The sequence below is a fragment of the Loxodonta africana genome, chromosome 10, assembly GCF_030014295.1.
Source record: "Loxodonta africana isolate mLoxAfr1 chromosome 10, mLoxAfr1.hap2, whole genome shotgun sequence".
NCBI classification, from domain to species: Eukaryota; Metazoa; Chordata; class Mammalia; order Proboscidea; family Elephantidae; genus Loxodonta; species Loxodonta africana.
In genome coordinates, this window is record NC_087351.1 from 12677503 (window position 1) to 12697231 (window position 19729).

General features: G+C 38.3%; 1 protein-coding gene and 1 pseudogene across 5 annotated transcripts in view; one reads left to right on the forward strand and one right to left on the reverse strand.

Annotated features, from left to right (window-relative positions):
* TTBK2 (tau tubulin kinase 2) overlaps positions 1–19729 on the forward strand; it is a 213527-nt gene that overhangs the window by 47854 nt on the left and 145944 nt on the right. For 2 of the 5 annotated variants that reach the window (XM_010598383.3, XM_010598382.3), the window contains exons 2-3: positions 1587–1722; positions 16209–16356. In XM_010598383.3, the coding sequence (XP_010596685.1) occupies positions 1654–1722; positions 16209–16356 (217 nt within the window). In that variant the 5' untranslated portion in view covers positions 1587–1653. Of the gene's footprint in view, positions 1–392; positions 459–1586; positions 1723–16208; positions 16357–19729 lie in introns of those variants that run through there. The other 3 variants (XM_010598384.3, XM_023558736.2, XM_023558734.2) reach the window with 2 other exon arrangements.
* LOC135232550 (GRIP and coiled-coil domain-containing protein 2-like) lies at positions 17180–19532 on the reverse strand (annotated as a pseudogene).

Genomic DNA, 19729 nt, shown 5'->3' on the forward strand with positions numbered 1-19729 from the left:
GCTTTATGTTGCTGCAGGGGCTGGTGAACCCAAGATTGGCAGGTCGTAGAGCAGGGCTCTTGTTCACAGGCTGTGAAGATCCACGAATCCCAAGATCGGCAGATAAGCTGCTAGCTCAAGTCCTAAGAACTGGAGGTCAGAGGAACAGGAGGCAGCTGCGGGATCCAGTGCAGGCAAAAGCCAGAATGTCCATTTATATTCAGATGCAGGCCACACACACAAGGAAATTCCCTTTAAATTGATTGGCTACTCACAGCAGATCCCATCATGGGAATGATCACATATAAACATTGCCAAGTTGACTCACAGTCTTAACCATCACAGTCAGGCTGGAGGCTTCTCTTGATTCGAGTAGCCACAGGGGCTGGCGAACTCAAGATTGGCAGGTCAGAGAGCAGGGCTCTTGTTCACAGGCTGCGAGGACCGGCAGATCCCAAGATGGGCAGACAAGATGGCAGGTAAGCTGCTAGCTCAAGTCCCAGGAAGTGGAGATCACAGGACCAGGAGCCAGTTGCAGAATCCAGAGTGAGCAAAAGCCCACAGGACTTGCTAGTACATCCACTTAAATTTGATGCAGACCACACCCCCAGGGAAACTCCCTTTTACTTGATTGGGTCCTCATAGCAGATCCCATCATGGAGATGATCACATTATATCAGATCTCATCATGGGAGTGAACACATCATCATACAACTGCCAAACTACATAACTGCCCCACCACTGAGAATCATGACCCAGTCAAGATGACAACCTTAACAATCATACTAGGCGTCTCATTCAAGAACTTCTCTAGTTATGATTTATATTGTTCTTGGACACCCTGGTGGCGTAATAGTTAAGAGCTACGGCTGCTAAACAAAAAGTCAGCAGTTCAAATCCACCAGTTGCTCCTTGGAAACCCTGTGGGGCAGTTCTACTCTGTCCTATAGGGTTGCTATGAGTAGGAATTGACTCGACAGCAATGGGTTTAAAGCTTCAGTCATCTTACTTTCCTTTAGTTTGTTCTGTAATATTAGGTTACAGTTTTTATATGCTTCAGGTCATATTTTTTGTGATACATGTTCATTTTCTATAGGTATTCTATCTATGTGACTGTTATCCACTTGGCTATAGTATCATTGTATTGGGTTTGATCAGAGTCATTTTTTGTGGCTCTTGGTTATTTTCTATGTATTTTTAGCATATTTTGTAATATTAACATATTACCTATTAAACTATAAGCTACTCCGAATTAGGTGCTTTGTCTTTTTCTTTAGCAATATGTTATACTTAGGATCGTGGTCTGTGTGTTAAGGTCAGCTGCTACTGATACCATGGTTGTGCCATAGTGTGGCAGTCTCAATTATTGAAATAATATCTCTGTGGTAACCTAATGTCTTTTGCAATGTATAGCTGTTTTGCTGGGCATCTGTAATAGTAAGATAATGTTTTACATGCGGTGAACAGTTGTTGTAACTGAGTTTGTGTTGTTTTTTTAATCCCTGTTCCAATAAAGCAACCTATTTAATATAGAGGATGAATAGTACTTCTTGGTGCCGGATTATTTGTGTTAGTTAACCCTGATATGCCGCTGCTGTTTGTTTTAGTTTAAATGGAAACCGCCCTCGGGAGCTGGATGCCTGTGTAGCTGTTCTGCCATATCAGTGAATTGCAATGAGTGGGGGAGGAGAGCAGCCAGATATCCTCAGTGTTGGAATCCTGGTCAAAGAAAGATGGAAAGTGGTGAGTATGCATCACAGGGGTGTGTGTGGTGTGTGTGTGTGTGTGTGTGTGTACATATGCTGGTAATTTTTTGTATTCTGATACAGTAACAAATAATTGCTTATATGGGTAAGCAGCTATTTTCCTATGATTTAGTTGTGTTTATACCATAATTCTTATTCTTGCTTCATATACTGCATTTTCTTAACCTTTCATAGCTAATATTGAATAAAGTAAAAAGAAAAGTGTATTTAGGGGGAAAGAACAAATGAAAAAAAAGCACAGCATATGAAAGTACAAGAAACTGTTTTCTTTTTTAAGTTTTTACTAGGGAAAATTATAAGTATATGTAATAGTATATAAACTGATTTAATGAACCCCTATAGACTCAGGAGAAACTGTGGTGGCGTAGTGGTTAAGTGCAATGGCTGCTAACCAAAAGGTCCGCAGTTCGAATCCACCAGGCTCTCGTTGGAAACTCTATGGGGCGGTTCTACTCTGTCCTTTCGGGTTGCTATGAGTTGGAATTGACTCGACGGCAGTGGGTTTGGTTTTTTTTTTTTTTTTTTGACATACTCATGACCCAGTTTAAACAGTCATCAGTTTATGGTCAGTGTTGTTTCATCTGTTTCACCTCCTTCCCAGATTATCTTTAAGTGAATCTTCTGCCTTCATATTTCTTCTTTACATATTTCAGAATATATCTCTAAAAGATAAGCTTTTCTTTTTAAAAACATTATACTACCATTCTTGCCAACCCCCCAAAAAACCCCACTGCTGTTGTATCAATTCTGACTCATAGTGACCCTATAGGACAGAGTAGAACTGCCTCAAAGGGCTTCCACAGCTGTAAATCTTTATGGAAGCAGACTGCCACATCTTTCTCCTGCAGAACAGCTGGTGAGTTCAAACCACCGACCTCTTGGTTAGCAGCTGAGCGCTTTAACCACTGCATCAGCAGGGCTTCTATAATACCGTTATCACACCTAGAAAAATAAAAAACCAAACCTGTTGCTGTCGAGTCAATTCTGACTCATAGCAACCATATAAAAAGATAATATTTTCTTAATATCATTAAATATTCAATCAGTTTTCTCATTTTTGTGATTGTTTTGTAAATTATTTTTGATGGTGGTTTGAGTCAAGATCCAAATAAAGTCTTTATATTGCTATTGGTTGACATAAGTTCCTTTTAATTTTTTGGTTCCTCCTCCTTTCTCTCGTTTTTTTTTAATATTTATTGAAGAAACTAGGTCATTTGTCTGTAGAATTTCACATGGTTTAGATTTTGCTGATTGCTTCCATGTGGGGTTAAAATGTTTCTCTGCTGCATGTTATTTTATGTAAATTGTAGTTATATCTAGAGGTGTAATTAGACCTGAGTTCAGGTTTGCTTCTTGAGGGGGGGGATATATTTTTCCTATAAAATATATTTTGAATTTTCACTAGAAATATTTCTGATTGTGCCTCTTTCTCGTGGTGTTAGCAGCCATTGATCATTGTTTATAGCTATTAATTCATTAGGATTGCAAATTGGTGATAGTTTATTATTCCTTTATTAGTTGGAATACATCTATAAAGAGAAATTTCCCATCATCAATTATTTGGTTACCCTGAGATGCAATTTGATTAGGAAGACAGGATAAATGTTTGATTCTTTTCCTTAATTTACTAGTTTTCAAAATAAAGAGCTGATTCCCTAGCATCCTCCAAAAGTGACCAATGAGGTTTTTCTTTTTTTAAAGTATAGCTAAAAATTTATGGATTTAAACATATTTAATGTGTTTCAGTCCCTTGAAATTATTATCTTATTGACAGTCAAATTGTCTCATATTTGGCTAAAGGGACACCCCTTTCAATTTGTCACTTGTTCTTTTGACATAGTTTTAATAGCCTAGACCTGCACCTGGAATTCATTTTTTTTTTTTTTTTAATTGTGCTTTAGGTCAAGGTTTACAGAGCGAACTAGTTTCTCATTAAACAATTAATATACATACCGTTTTGTGACATTGGTTGCCAACCCCACAATGTGTCAACACTCTGCCCTTCTCGACCTTGGGTTCCCCATTTCCATTCATCCAGCTTTCCTGTCCCCTCCTGCCTTCTCGTCCTTGTCCCTGGGCTGGTGTGCCCATTTAGTCTCATATACATGGTTGAGCTGCATGTATTATTATTTGTTTTATGAGGCTGTCTGATCCTTGGCTGAAGGTTGAACATGAGGAGTGACTTCATTGGTGAGTTACAAGAGTGTCTGAGGGCCATACTCTCGGGGTTCCTTCAGTTTCCATCAGACCAGTAAGTCTGGTCTTTTTTTGTAAGTTAGAATTTTTTTTTTCCCCCCAACTCTGTCAGGGACCCTTTATTGTGATCCCTGTCAGAGCAGTCGGTGGTGGTAGCCAGGCCCCATCTAGTTGTACTGGACTCAGTCTGGTGGTCACTGTGGTAGTTAGTGGTCTTTTAGTCCTTTGGACCAGCCTTTCCTTGTGCCTTTGATTTTCTTCGTTCTCTTTTGTTCCAAACGGGTTGGGACCAGTAGAGTATTTTAGATGGGTGCTCAGAAGCTTGTAAGACCCCAGACACTACTCACCAAAGTATAAACTATGTTATGCCAGTTGAGCCATATGTCCCCCAAGACCATGGTCCGCAGCCTTCAGCCCACTAACTTGATCCCTATGGGAGTTTGCATGTGTCTATGAAGCTTCTATGACTTTACCTTAGTCAAGTTGTGCTGGCTTCCCCAGTATTGTGTACTGTCTTACCCTTCACCAGAGTTACCAGTTACTAGTTCCTGTTTTTCCCACCCCATTCTTCCCCTCTCTCATAGCCATCAAAGATTGTTTCTTTCTATGTGTAAACCTTTTCATGAGTTTTTATAATAGTGGTCTCATACCTTGTTTTTCCTTTTGTGATTGACTTATTTCACTCAGTATAATGCCCTCCAGATTCATCTATATTGGCAGGTGTTTCACAGATGCATTATTGTTCTTTATAGTTGCATAGTGTTCCACCGTTTGTATCATAGTTTGTTTATTCGTTCATCTGTTGATGGGCACGTAGGCTCTTTGCATCTTTTTACTATTGTGAATAAGCTGCAATGAACATGGACGTGCATATGTCTATTTATGGGACTGCTCTTCTCTAGGATATGTCCCTAGGAGTGGGATAGCTGGATGGTATGGTTATTTGTTTTACCAGCTTTTTAAGGAAGTGCTGTATCAGTTTCCAAAATGGTTGTACTATTTTACGTTCACACCAGCAGTGCATAAGAGTTCCAGTCTCCCTGCAGCCTCTCCAACATTTGTTGTTTTTTTTTTTTTCTTTTTTTTGATTTGTACCAGTAATGTCGGGGTGAGATGGTATCTCATTGTAGTTTTGATTTGCATTTCTCTAATGGCTTTTTTTTTTTATTTAATGGCTAGTGATCTCAAGCGTTTCCTCCTGTCCAAATATCTTCTTTGGTGAAGTGTCTGTTCATATCCTTTGCCCATTTTTTAATTGGATTACTTGTCTTTTTGTTGTAGAGGTGTTGTATTTTCCTACAGATTTTAGAGATTAGACCTTTGTTGGATGTGTCATAGCCAAAAATTTTCTCCCAGTTCCTAGGTTCTCTTTTTACTCTTTTGGTGAAGCCTTTTGATAAGCGTAAATGTTTAATTTTTAGAAGAACCCAATTACCAAGCTTATGTTCTGATGTTTGTGTATTGTTAGGGTTGTATTCTATTTATGCCATGTATTAGGGTCTCTAGTGCAGACCCTTTTATTTTCCCATGATCTTTATAGTTTTTGGTTTTATATTTAGGACTTTGATCTATTTCAAATTAGTTTTTGTATATGGTGTGAGGTATGTGGATGGACATCCAGTTTTGCCAGAACCATTTGTCAAAAGGACTATCTTTTCCCCATTTAGTGGGCTTTGGGCCTTTGTTGAAGATCACGTGACTGTGGGTGGATGGATTTACATCTTGGTTCACGATTCTGTTCCATTAGTGAATGTGTCTGTTGTTCTACAAGTACCAGGCTGTCTTGACTACTGTAGCTGTATAATAGTTTCTGAGGTCAGGTAGTGCAAGGTCTCCTACTTTGTTCTTCTTCAGTAATGCTTTACTTATTAGACCGGGAATCTTAACATTTCTCCAAGACTGTTTATTTCTTAAAGGAGCTATTTTTGTTTTGAATATATTAAATTATTTTTTATTACTGCTCAATCTCTTGTCAACCAAAGATTTGTTCCATTACCAAGCTTTGAAAAGCTATTCTCTTGGTTTCCTTAATCTATCAACAAATTGGAAAAAGAAGGCTCTTCATTTAGAAATAAAAATTTTGTTTTTATGGTACACATTGTGTTTTATTGATTAGGTAGATCAGTAGGCTTTAAGCATTTACTTGACCAAATAATAAGAAAAGAGTTATGTCATCATCAAGGACTGGTGCAGGAAGATTCCAGCAGTTGATAATCTTTTATGGTAGTCAGGCATGAATGTTGCTTTGGTTAGGGCATTATACTAAGTGCTGTGATAGGAGATGGCTGTTCTCAGGTAGCCATATCTAAAGGTGACAATTGAAGCTATCATGCCTGGCATGATTCCTTTGGCCTGATAGTTAGAGCTAATAAATGTGTGGCACTTGTCCCCAAGTTTTTGGAGGCTTAGAGGCATTTTTAGTAAGAAATCACAGGCTCATTATTAAGGCTGGTATTTTATTTATCAATTAATATGTAAACATAACATCAAAATTTAGGATCTTATAACAATCATTTTGTTTTTCTTATAATTTTGTGAATTAAGAATTTGGGAGAAAGTTGACTGAGTGGTTTGTTTCTTGAACTTGTGGCAACAGCAGAGTGGTTGGGTTGGAGAATCCATTTCCAAGATGGATTCTTTACCTACTTGCTTGGTGCCTTGGGGCTCCTTAGCCACATCTCCCCCTCCACTTGGCAGCTCATTTTCTAGGGTTTCTCCACATGGTTGCAGCTTCTCACAACGTGGTGGTCTTAGAGTGGTGACACTTACATGGCAGCTGGATTTCAAGAGACAGGAAAACTGAATCTACTAGGCTAGTTAAAGGCTATCCTCTCAGGATATGGGATGTGTCACTTTGCCATATTCTGTTGGTCAAAGCAGTTACAAGTTTTCCCCAGATTTAAAGGGCGCGGAAATGGACTCTACCTCTTGATGGGGGAGTGCCAAGGTCGTATCACAGACGAACAAAGTGAGTGGGAGATGTTGTTCTGGCCATCTTTGGAAAATACAATCTGCCACAAATGATCACAGCCTTAACCCATTCTTCCTATAATCTGCATACACCCATTATACAACCCATCTCTGTCACTTTGCCTCATAAGCATTGATGGTTTCTTAGAGCTTTGTCAAGGTTAATAAAAGCTCAATAAAATAAATTAATGCTCTATTAATGCTCAGGTAACATTATAGAAATAGACTAAGGAGAAAAACATTTCTGTCAGCCTAGTATTTCATTCTGTCGTTTGATAAAAATGCCTCTTCCGTACTGTTATGAGGCTTTTCGGTTAAACTAAGCTCTGTTTAACGAACAAAGTGCAAAGAATTATAAATATCAATCACGGTCCAACGAAGAACAATTCATTTAGCTAAATGGTACTGGAACTTTTTTTTTCTTTAATTTTTTATTGTGCTTTAAGTGAAAGTTTACAAATCAAGTGAGTCTCTCATACAAAAATTTACATACACCTTGCTATATACTCCTAATTGCTCTCCCCCTAGTGAGACAGCCCGCTCCTTCCTTCCAGTCTCTCTTTTCGTGTCCATTCTGCCAGCTTCTAACCCCCTGTGTCCTTCTGTCTCCCCTCTAGATGGGAGATGCCAACATAGTCTCAAGTGTCTACTTGATCCAAGAAGCTCATTCTTCACCAGCATCTTTTTCTATCCCACTGTCCAGTCCAATCCCTATCTAAAGTGTTGGCTTTGGGAATGGTTCCTGTCCTCGGCTAACAGAAGATCTGGGGGCCATGACCACCAGGGTCCTTCTAGTCTCAGTCAGACCATTAAGCCTGGTCTTTTTACGAGAATTTGGAGTCTGCATCCCACTGCTCTCCTGCTCCCTCAGGGGTTCTCTGTTGTGTTCCCTGTCAGGGCAGTCATCGGTTGTAGCTGGGCACCATCTAGTTCTTCTGTTCTCAGGCTGATGTAGTCTCTGGTTTTTGTGGCCCTTTCTGTCTCTTGGGCTCATAATTACCTTGTGTCCTTGGTGTTCTGCATTCTCCTTACTCCAGGTGGGTTGAGACCAATTGATGCATCTTAGATGGCAGCTTGCTAGTGTTTAAGACCCCAGACGCACTCTCCAAAGTGGGGAGCAGAATGTTTACTTAATAGATTTTATTATGCCAATTGACTGAGATGTCCCATGAAACCATGGTCCCCAAACTCCCGCCCCTGTTACGCTGGCCTTCGAAGCATTCAGTTTATTCAGGAAACTTCTTTGCTTTTGGCTTCGTCCACTTGTGCTGACCTCACCTGTATTTTGTGTTGTCTTTCCCTTCACCTAAAGTAGTTATCTACTGTCTGATTAGTGAATACCATTCTCCCACCCTCCCTCCCTCCCCTGGCTCGTAACCATCAAAGAATATTTTCTTGTCTGTTTAAACTATTTCTTGAGTTCTTGTAGTAGCGGTCTTATACAATATTTGTCCTTTCGCAACTGACTAATTTCACTCAACATAAGCCTTCCAGATTCCTCCATGTTATGAAATGTTTCACAGATTCATCACTGTCCTTTATCAATGTGTAGTTTTCCATTGTGTGAATATACCATAATTTATGTATCCATTCATGGGCACCTTGGTTGCTTCCATCTTTTTGCTGTTGTAAACAGTGCTGCAGTGAACATGGGTGTGCATATATCTGTTCATGTGACGGCTTTTATTTCTCTAGGATATTTTCCAAGGAGTGGGATTGCTGAATGGTATGGTAGCTCTATTTTTAGCTTTTTAAGGAGGCGCCAAATCGATTTCCGAAGTGGTTGTACCCTTTTACCTTCCCACCAGCAGTGTAGAAGCGTTCCAGTCTCTCCACAACCTCTCCAACATTTATTATTTTCTATTTTTTTGGAGTAATGCCAGCCTTGTTGGAGTGAGATGGTATCTCAGTGTAGTTTTGATTTGCATTTCTCTAATGGCTAATGATCGTGAACATTTCCTCATGTATCTGTTAGCTACCTGAATGTCTTCTTTAATGAAGTGTCTGTTAATATCTTTTGCCCATTTTTTAATTGGGTTATTTGTCTTTTTGTAGTTGCGTTTTGCAGTATCATGTAGATTTTAGAGATGAGGTGCTGATCGGAAGTGTCGTAGCTAAAAACTTTTTCCCAATCTGTAAGTAATCTCTTTACTCTTTTGGCGAAGTCTTTGGATGAGCATATGGGTTTGATTTTTAGGAGCTCCCAGTTATCTAGTTATTCTTCTGCATTCTTAATAATGTTTTCAATACTGATTATGCCATGTATTAGGGCTCCTAACGTTGTCCCTATTTTTTCTTCCATGATCTTTATCATTTTAGATTTCATATTTAGGTCTTTGATCCATTTTGAGCTTGATTTTGTGCATGGAGTGAGGTATGTGTCTTGCTTCATTTTTTTTGCAGATAGATACCCAGTTATCCCAGCACCATTTGTTAAAAAGACTGTCTTTTCCGCATTTAACTGTTTTGGGGCCTTTGTCAAATATCAGCTGCTTATATGTGGATGGATTTTTGTCTGGATTCTCAATTCTGTTCCATTGGTGTATGTATCTGTTGTTGTACCAGTACCAAGCTGTTTTGACTACTGTGGCAGTATAATAGGTTCTAAAATCAGGTAGAGTGAGGCCTCCCACTTTCTTTTTCTTTTTCAGTAATGCTTTATTTATCTAGGGCCTCATTCCTTTCCGTATGAATGTGGTGATTTGTTTCTCCATCTCATCAAGAAATGTCATTGGAATTTGGATCAGAACTGCATTGTGTCTATAGATCGCTTTTGGTAGGATAGACATTTTTACAATGTTAACTCTTTCTGTTCATGAGCAAGGTATGTTTTTCCACTTATGTAGGTCTCTTTTGGTTTCTTGCAGAAGTGTTTTGTAGTTTTCTTTGTATAAGTCTTTTATATCTCTGGTAAGATTTATTCCTAGATATTTTATCTTCTTGGGGCAACTATAAATGGTATTGATTTGGTGATTTCCTCTTCAATGTTCTTTTTGTTGGTGGAGAGAAATCCAACTGATTTTTGTATATTTATCTTGTATCCTGATAATCTGCTAAACTCTTCTATTAGTTTCGGTAGTTTTCTCGAGGATTCCTTAGGGTTTTCTGTGTCATCTGCAAATGGAGATAATTTTACTTCTTTCTTGCCAATCTGGACGCTTTTTATTTCTTTATCTAGCCTAATTGCTCTGGCTAGGACCTCCAGCACAGTGTTGAATAAGAGTGGTGAGATAAAGGGCATCCTTGTCTGGTTCCCGATCTTAATGGGAATGTTTTCAGGCTCTCTCCATTTAGGATGATGTTGGCTGTTGGCTTTGTATAAATGCCCTTTATTATGTTGAGGAATTTTCCTTCTATTCCTATTTTGTTGAGGGTTTTTATTATGAAATGGGTGTTAAACTTTGTCAAATGCCTTTTCTGCGTCAATTGATAAAATCATGTGATTCTTGTCTTTTGTTTTATTTATGTGGTAGATTACATTAATTGTTTTTCTAATGTTGAACCATCCCTGCATATGTGGTATGAACCCCACTTGGTCATGGTGAATTATTTTTTTGATATGTTGTTGAATTCTATTGGCTAGAATTTTGTTGAAGATTTTTGCATCTAAGTTCATGAGGGGTATAGGTCCTTAATTTTCTTTTTTTGTGGTGTCTTTTCCTGGTTTTGTTATCAGGGATATGCTGGCTTCATAGAATGAGCTTGGGAGTATTCCTCCCTTTTCTATGCTCTGAAATACCTGTAGTAGTAGTGGTGTTAACTCTTCTCTGAAACTTTGGTAGAACTCTGCAGTGAAGCCGCCTGGACCAGGGCTTTTTTTTTGTTGGGAATTTTTTGATTACCTTTTCAATCTGTTCTTTTGTTATGGGTCTGTTTACTTGTTCTACCTCTGTGTTAGTTTAGGTAGGTAGTGTTTCTAGGAATTCATCCATTTCTTCTAGGTTTTCAAATTTGTTTGAGTATAGTTTTTCATAGTAATCTGATATGATTCTTTTCATTTCAGTTGGGTCTGGTGTAATATCACCCATCTCATTTCTTACTCAGGTTATTTGCTTCCTCTCCTGTTTTTCTTTTGTCAGTTTGGCCAATAGTTTATCAATTTTGTTGATTTTTTTCAGAGAACCAGTTTTTGGTCTTGTTAATTCTTTCAGTTGTTTTTCTGTTCTCCATTTCATTTATTTCTGCTCTAATTTGTATTATTTGTTTTCTTTTGGTGCCCGAGGGTTTCTTTTGTTGCTCTCTTTCTTTTTGTTGAAGTTGTAGGGCTAATTCTTTGATTTTGGCCCTTTCTTCTTTTTGAATGTGTGCATTTATTGATATAAATTGACCTCTGAGCACTGCTTTTGCTGTGTCCCAAAGGTTCTGATAGGAAGTGTTTTCGTTCTCATTGGATTCTATGAATTTCTTAATTCCATCCTTAATGTCTTCTATAATCCAGTCTTTTTTGAGCAGGCTATTGTTCAGTTTCCAAGTATTTGATTTCTTTTTCCTGATTTTTCTGTTATTGATTTCTACTTTTATGGTCTTATCGTCAGAGAAGATGCTTTGTAATATTTCAATGTTTTGGATTCTGCTAAGGCTTGCTTTATGACCTAATATGTGATCTATTCTAGAGAATGTTCCATGTGCACTAGAAAAGAAAGTATACTTGGTTGCCATTGGATGGAGAGTTCTGTATATGTATATGAGGTCAAGTTGATTGATTGTGGCATTTAGATCTTCTGTGTCTTCACTGAGCTTCTTTCTGGATGTCCTGTCCTTCACCAAAAGTGGTGTGTTGAAGTCTCCTACTATTATTGTGGAGCTGTCTATCTCACTTTTTGATGTTGATAGAGTTTGTTTTATGTATCTTGCAGCCCTGTCATTGGGTGCATAAATATTTAATATGGTTATAACCTCCTGGTATATTGTCCCTTTAATCATTATATAGTATCCTTCTTATCCTTTATGATAGATTTAACTTTAAAGTCTCTTTTGTCAGAAATTAATATTGCCACTCCTGCTCTTTTTTGATTGTTGTTTGCTTGATATACTTTTTTCCATCCTTTGAGTTTTAGTTTGTATCTCTCCGTGAAAGGTGTGTCTCTTGTAGGCAGCATATAGATGGATCGTGTTTTTTAATCCATTCTGCCATTCTCTGTCTCTTTATTGGTGCATTTAGTCCATTTACATTTAGGGTAATTATGGATAGGTATGAATTTAGTGCTATCATTTTGGTGTCTTTTTTTGTGTGTTGTTGACAGCTTCCTTTTCCCACTTAATTTTTTGTGCTGGGTAGATTATCTTTATATACTGTCTTTTCCTCATTTTCGTTGTTGAGATGATTTGTGCTGAGTCTCTATTTTTTCTTGTATTTTATTTTGATGTGTAGGATCGTTTGTCGCCTTTGTGGTTACCTTATTATTTACCCCTATTTTTTTAAATCTAACTTTTATTTCTTTGTATCGCCTTGTCTTCCTCTCCATATGAAAGATCTATGACCATATTTCTTAAAAAAAAAAAAAAATTTTTTTTTTTTTAGTCCTTCTTTATTGTTTTAATGTTGTCTTCTTTTATATAATAACATCGCTGTTTTCCTGTTTTGAGCATTTTTTTATCTTGATTTATTTTTGTGATTTCCCTGCCTCAGTTGACTTCTGGTTGCCCTGCCCAGTGTTCTAGTCTTGGGTTGATACATGATAATATTGATTTTCTAACCAAAGAACTCCCTTTAGTATTTCTTGTAGTTTTGGTTTGGTTTTTACGAATTCCCTAAACTTCTGTTTATCTGGAAATGTCCTAATTTCGCCTTCATAGTTGAGAGACAGTTTTGCTGGATATGTGATTCTTGGCTGGCAATTTTTTTCCTTCAGTTTTTTAAATAAGTCATCCCATTGCCTTCTTGCCTGCACGGTTTCTGCTGAGTAGCCCAAGCTTGTTCTTATTGACTCTCCTTTGTAGGTGACTTTTCTTTTGTCCTTAGCTGCTCTTAAAATTCTCTCTTTATCTTTGTTTTTGGCCAGTTTGATTATAATATGTCTTGGTGAGTTTCTTTTAAAATCTACCTTATGTGGAGTTCGATGAGCATCTTGTATAGATATCTTCTCATCTTTCACGGTATCAGGGAAGTTTTCTGCCTAACAAATCTTCAACAGTTCTCTCTGTATTTCCTCTTATCCCTCCCTGTTCTGGTACTTGAGTCACTTGTAGGTTGTTTCTCTTGATAGAGTCCCACATGATTCTTAGGGTTTCTTCTTTTTTAAAAATTCTTTTATCTGATTTTCTTCAAATATATTGGTGCAAAGTGCTTTATCTTCAAGTTCAGAAATACTGCCTTCCACTTGCTCAATTCTGCTTCTCCCCCTTTCTATTGAGTTGTCTAATTCTGTAGTTTTATTGTTAGTCTTCTGAATTTCTGATTGCTGTCTATTGATTCTTCCAGCTTATTAAATTTTTCAGTATGTTCCTTAATAACCTTTTTAATTTCTTCAACGACTTTATCTTTGTGTTCCTTGGCTTGTTCTGCATATTGCTTGATTTCCTTCCTGATGTCTTGAAGGGTTGTTTATATTAATCTTGTGCATTCTGCCTCCGGTAATTCCAGGAATGCACTTTCGTCTAGAAGATCCCTTGATTCTTTGTTTTGAGAGCTTGTTGAGATGATCATGGTCTGTTTCTTTATGTGACTCGATATCGACTGTTGTCTCCGAGCCATCTATAATTTATTATATTAGTTTATTTTATGATTGCTTACTGTGTCATAGCTTCTTGCTTTGTTTTGTTTTGATATGTCCAAATGGGTTGCTTGAGTGAGCTAGTTTGATTATTTTCACCTTTGGAGCTCTGATGTCCTGTCCCCAGATTGCTATTGCTGTTATTGGGTACATCAGTCTAGGATTTCAATCACTTTTTTTGTATGAATTCAGCTCAGGTGTCCAGGTAGTTGGTCAGCATGTGTGTAGTACAGGCTCTGTCCTACAGTCTTAAGGGGGCAGGAGTGATTGGTGTAGGTACTCGTATGTGATTGCAACAGGGGGGGTCATGCTCTGAACAAGGCAGGGGGCTGAGAATTTTTCCCCAAGTGTCTCTGAGGAAAGCGTGTCCCTGTTCCCTAGAGCGTACAGGTGGGTGGGTTCTGCAGATGGACCATGGGCACCCAGTGATTTTGGTAGTAAGGACTGGGAGTTACCATTTATCCCTGGACCCCTTCCGCAGGTGGCTGGGTGACCTGAGTGGAGCCACCAGTCATAGGCCCCTGATGTGGGTAGGTGAGGACCCTGTTTAATAGGCAAAGGGGTGTCAAACATCAAACACCCACCTCCCCACCACACAGCTAAAACAGTTGTAGTTTGCCAACAAGGGTCTATTCTCCTGAAACAGGCTAACACAGGTCCACGCAGAGGGGAAAGGTACTCAAAGTACATGGACTGTTTGTGCCTGGACAGGAGCCGCTTCTGTCCTGAGCTCCCCAGCTTAGTGGAGCTGGCAGATTATCTTTTCGTCCAATTGTGTATTTATTCCGCCTTCAGGACCTGGAGGATGACTCTGGGCACTCGTTCAACTTTTTTTAAATCCTAAATTCTCCCTGTAGTTTCTCATGATATCTTCCCATCATGAAACCAAAATAAAGGCTATGGCTCAGATGTATAAAGCAATAAATTATTAAGCAATAATTAAATAGTTACCGTGTTGCCGAATCCTATGGTGGACACAAAGGAATAGAACAAGTGGCCTTCTCTTTGAGGAAAATAAGTTTCACTGTAGTAATAGAACATTTACAATGATAAACAACGTAAGAGTTAAGACCCCTGGTGGCACGGTGGTTAAGAGCTTGGCTTCTAACCAAAAGGTCGACAGTTTGAATTCACCAGCTTGTCCTTGAAAACCCTATGGGGCAGTTCTATTCTGTCCTATAAGGTCTGTTTGAGTCGAAATTGGCTTGATGGCAGTGGCTTTGGGGTTTTTTTTTTGGTATAATGTATTAATACAAGTGCTATCTGAGGTGTTTGTCCTAGTAAAATGATGAATGATTAAGCAAAAAAATTCCTATGAATCAGTAAAAGATTCAGGGGAGAAAGAAGTAAGACTTGATCTGGGGCCTCTTGGGCTGGTGAGGATTTAGGACCATTTTAGAAAATGGAAGAAGGCTAACTTTTACTGTATCTCCCTTGAAGTATATTACCATCCCAATCCCAGCTTTTCAGAGCCCTGCAGGTCTAGTTGTCACTAGTTCTTTAGGACTTGCTTGTCATACTCAGAGAAGGATCCTGATATTCCCCAGCTAAGCTAGCACACTTTACTGGGAGGAGCATTTTTTGTTGAAAGTGCTGAGTTTGATTAGAGTTCACTCTTATTTCGGTAAATAGATGGATATAGTGAGCTCTGGGATACTTTGGAACAGGAGCTTTTGGCCTGCTCTCTGGAGCCTGTGAGATACCTCAGACCAAACCAAAAATCCACACCCATTGCTGTCGAGTCGATTCCGACTCACAGTGACCCTATAGGACAGAGAACAACTGTCCCGTAGGGTTTCTGAATAGCGGCTGGTGGTTTTGAACTGCTGACGTTTTGGTTAGCGGCCGAGTGCCGAACCACCAGAGCTCCTCAGAAAACAAACAAACAAAAACCCTAAACCCAGTGCCGTTGCCGTTGAGTTGTTTCTAGCCCATCAGAGAGGAGGGTAAATAGTGCTGAGAGGACTTGGCTTTGGGTGCCTCACACCATGCCCATACACATCTCAGCCAGATTGGCTCCAGATAAGATTTCAGTTGGCAAAAAGAGCTCATGGCTAAAAAAAAGTCTGCAAATTACTGCCTTAGAATTAAAACAGGAAATCTGGTTGTTCAGTGGTATTTATGGGAAGTGATGCTTTCAGGTACTGCTTTTTTTTTTTTTTTAATTACATTCCTGATACTGGCTGTAAACCAAATTTTAAAATTGTGGCTAAAATAATTTCTTTACTTTTTGTGGACAAACCTATGTGAAAAGGTTTCGATGTTATCTCCAGGCATTTGTTTTCTTCTTGGAATATACATAGTTTGACAATGATGGAGAGAGACCTGGCACACTGCTCCCCCAAAAATTATGGCCTAAGAAACCCAATGGGGCAGTTCTGCTCTGTCATATAAGGTTGCTATGAGTCAAAAATCAACCCAGCAGCACCTAACAGCAATAACAAGTTTAACAGTATTGAGATCTTTTATCATAAAATAGGGATAGTAAAGTTATGTATTATTTTCTAAATATGGAATGACTTGGTTTCCAACTAGAACCTTCTCGTAATTTTGTGTGTGTGTTCTCATTTTATTTCCTGTGCAGTTGAGGAAGATTGGGGGTGGGGGCTTTGGAGAAATTTACGATGCCTTGGACGTGCTCACGAGGGAAAATGTTGCACTGAAGGTGGAATCAGCTCAACAACCAAAACAAGTCTTGAAAATGGAAGTTGCTGTATTGAAAAAATTACAAGGTAAGTTGCTTTGTATAATATGCCAAATAATTTATAATTCAGTGGTATCTTTCTGAAACCTGATTACATCTCTGATCACTAATTGAGGACTCTGGTGTCAGCTAGATATAAACATGCTGGCATTTTTCTCTTGGAAATTTTTATCTATAGCTAGTGGTAGTATAAATATGTAATTACTTAGAATAATTGTACTTTGGGAATTCCTTTTCATAGTGAGTCAAGATGAGAGAGAGCGAATTAGCAGAAACATTCTACTGCTTTAAAAATTATTGTCAAAAGTCGATTGTGGTGAACTTTGTCTTTTAAAAAATATATATTTTTTAACAACCAAACATAAATACCTCTGAGTTGTTTCTGCTGTGTTTCTTAAACATGTGTCTTTGAATGTTGAACTTTTTTTTTTTAAGCTTTAAATGCTTGTATTGGAAATTATTTTATGGATAAAATAGAATATAAACAACTTTAAAAGACCTGGTTGGTAATCAGTGACTGGTAAAATGAACAGTTAAGGCACACTGCGTCCTCTATTCTGTTATGATGAAATAATTTGTTATAAGTTAAAATGAATTTTGGTTTACTCATTTTCTTTTAAATTTTATTTTGCTTTAAGTGAAAGTTTGTAGCTCAAGTTAATTTCTTATACAAAAATTTATACATATGTTGTTATATGACATTAGTTGCAATCCCTATAATGTGACAGCATACTGCCCCTTTCCACCCCGGGTTTCTGTGTCCGTTTAACCAGTTCCTGTCCCTCCCTGCCTTCTCATCCTGCTTCTGGGCAGGGGCCGCCCATTTGGTCTCTTGTATCTGATTGAACTAAGAAGCACACTCTTCAGGAATGTTACTTTATGTTTTATAGTCCAGTCTAATCTTTGTCTGAAGAGTGGACTTCAGGAATGGTTTTAGTTCTAGATTAACAGAGCATCTGGGGGCTGTGGCTTCCAGGGTTCCTCTAGTCTCAGACCATTAAGTCTGGTCTTTTTATGTGAATTTGAGTTTTGCTTCACACTTTTTTCTCCCGCTCTGTCAGGGACTCTCTGTTGTGTTCCCTGTGAGGGCGGTTATTGATGGTAGCCAGGCATCGTCTAGTTCTTCTGGTCACAGGCTGATGGAACCTCTGGTTTATGTGGCCCTTTTGTCTCCTGGGCTAATATTTTCCTTGTGTCTTTGAAGTTCTTCATTCTCCTTTGCTCCAAGTGGGTTGGGAACAATTGATGCATCTTAGGTGGCTGCTCACAAGCTTTTAAGACCCCCATATGCTACTCACCAAAGTAGGATGCAGAACATTTTCTTAAGAAACTTCGTTGTGCCAGTTGACCTAGATGTTCCCCAAAACCATGGTCCCCAGGCCCCAGCCCCGGCTACTCTGTCCCTCAAAGTGTTTGGTTGTTTTCAGGAAACTTCTTAGCTTTTGCTTTAGTAGAGTTGTGCTGACTTTCCCTGTATTGTGTGTCGTCCTTCTCTTAACCTAAGGTGATTCTTGTCTACTCTCTAGTTAGTGAATACCCCCTCCTTCCTCTCCACCCTCGTAACCATCAAAGAATGTTTTTTTCTGTGTTTAAACCTTTTCTTCAGTTCTTATAATAGTGGTCTCATACAATATTTGTCCTTTTGCGACTAATTTCACTCAGCATAATGCCCTCCAGATTCATACATGTTGTGAGATGTTTCGTGGATTCATCGTTGTTCTTTATCGTTGCGTAGTAGTCCATTGTGTGTATGTTCCATAATTTGTTTATCCATTCATCTGTTGAGGGGCATACTCATTTCTTTTTGTAGGGTTTCTGTTTCTGAATTTTTATTTCTTGCTCCAAATCTTCAATCTTGCTGTTTTTATTAGTTAACTTTTGATTTAGTTCTTTTGTCAAATGTTCGTAATCAGCTATTCCATATTCATCAGTGTGGTTTGTTGGGCATCCTTTCTATCCAGTTCTAATTCTTGCATGGTTTTCTGAAGCTGTTTCTTTTCCTTTTGAGATTGTAGCCGAAGTTCTTCAAGTTCACTTAGAGTGCTGGCTTGTTCCTTCATCTTCTCTTTCTCTGAAATTTTTCAGCTTCTCTTTGTCTGCTATTGCCTTGGCTCTTTGCATTTCTGAAATCTGTAATACTTTGGCATTAGGCTATAGTGTCTCAGTATGAGCCAGGAGATCTTCGTTGTCCGAATTTTTCACATGGAACAGTTGAATTCCTTAATTGTTTTGTAAGGTCTTCTCTATGCTGCTCATAATTATTAGCACGATCTTTTTCCACATCCAGCTGCTCTGACTGCTTATCATATTCTCAAAGATTCTTACAGTTTTCTGCTCCTTGAATGAGATCTCTCATGCAGATAGCCAAGTGATCATTTTCTGATGGAACAGATTCAAGTTCTTCACTTAGAGCCTGGGCCTCTTTTCTGCTAGAATCAGGTTCTTTCTTTGCCTCCATATAAACTAGCTTTATTTTATTTTTCTCCACTTTTTATTTGGATTCCTTCTCAGATTTTCTGTTTTTCTTCCAGCTCTTTTACTGAAGAGGTTTGATAGTTTTTTGCAGAAAATGATTTCTCTAAGGAATTCTTTAGTAATGCCAACTCTTTTCTTCTTGAAATTCAGATTCTTATTGTTCTAGTAATGGTCTTAGATTTTCATGTTCCTTTAAAGATGATTTTTCTTTTTCATTATGAATTTAATTTTTGCTGTATAACAATTTTTGAGATGCTTCTTCAAGTTGAATTACAAGATCCTGGTTTTCAAGTCTTGTTTTTTCATTAGCGTTTTTCACTTCTAGAAGATCAAATGGCAGGGCCTCTTTTTTTGATAGGGTTTCTTCTAACTCTTTCTTTAGGAGCACTTTCTCATAGTCTTCTAGTAAAGCCCTAAGTTCCTCACATTGAACTATGTGCTCTTCTTGAGTGTGCTTCATCTCTTTCTCTAATTCTGATGCCCTTTCCTTGGGGTCAGATTGCCCAATAAGCCAGGTAAGCACATGCTTGCCTTGCTTACTGGGTGATTCCTCCCTGTTGTTCAAGCAAACACTGCCCAGGTGTTGCTGCGAAGGTATTTTATAGATGTAAATCTGTCTCTGATTGCCCAGTAAACAAGGTAAGCACTGGTAGCATGTGTTTCCCTTGCTTATTGGGTAATCGACCCTGCCTTTTCATCATATTGAGAAGCTTGTTTTTCCTCATTCATTTTTGCTAAGGACTCACCTATATCTTTTAGGACATTTATAACATCTTGCTCTTAATTTTCTTCTGAAACTTTTGACTCCATCTATTCAAAAAACCATGCAACTGAGTCTTGACAAATAACTTCTGAAGTTGCTCATTTTCAGTTTACTTAAATTATCTCTCTCTTTAACTGTTAACTGAAATTTCTTTTCTAACTTA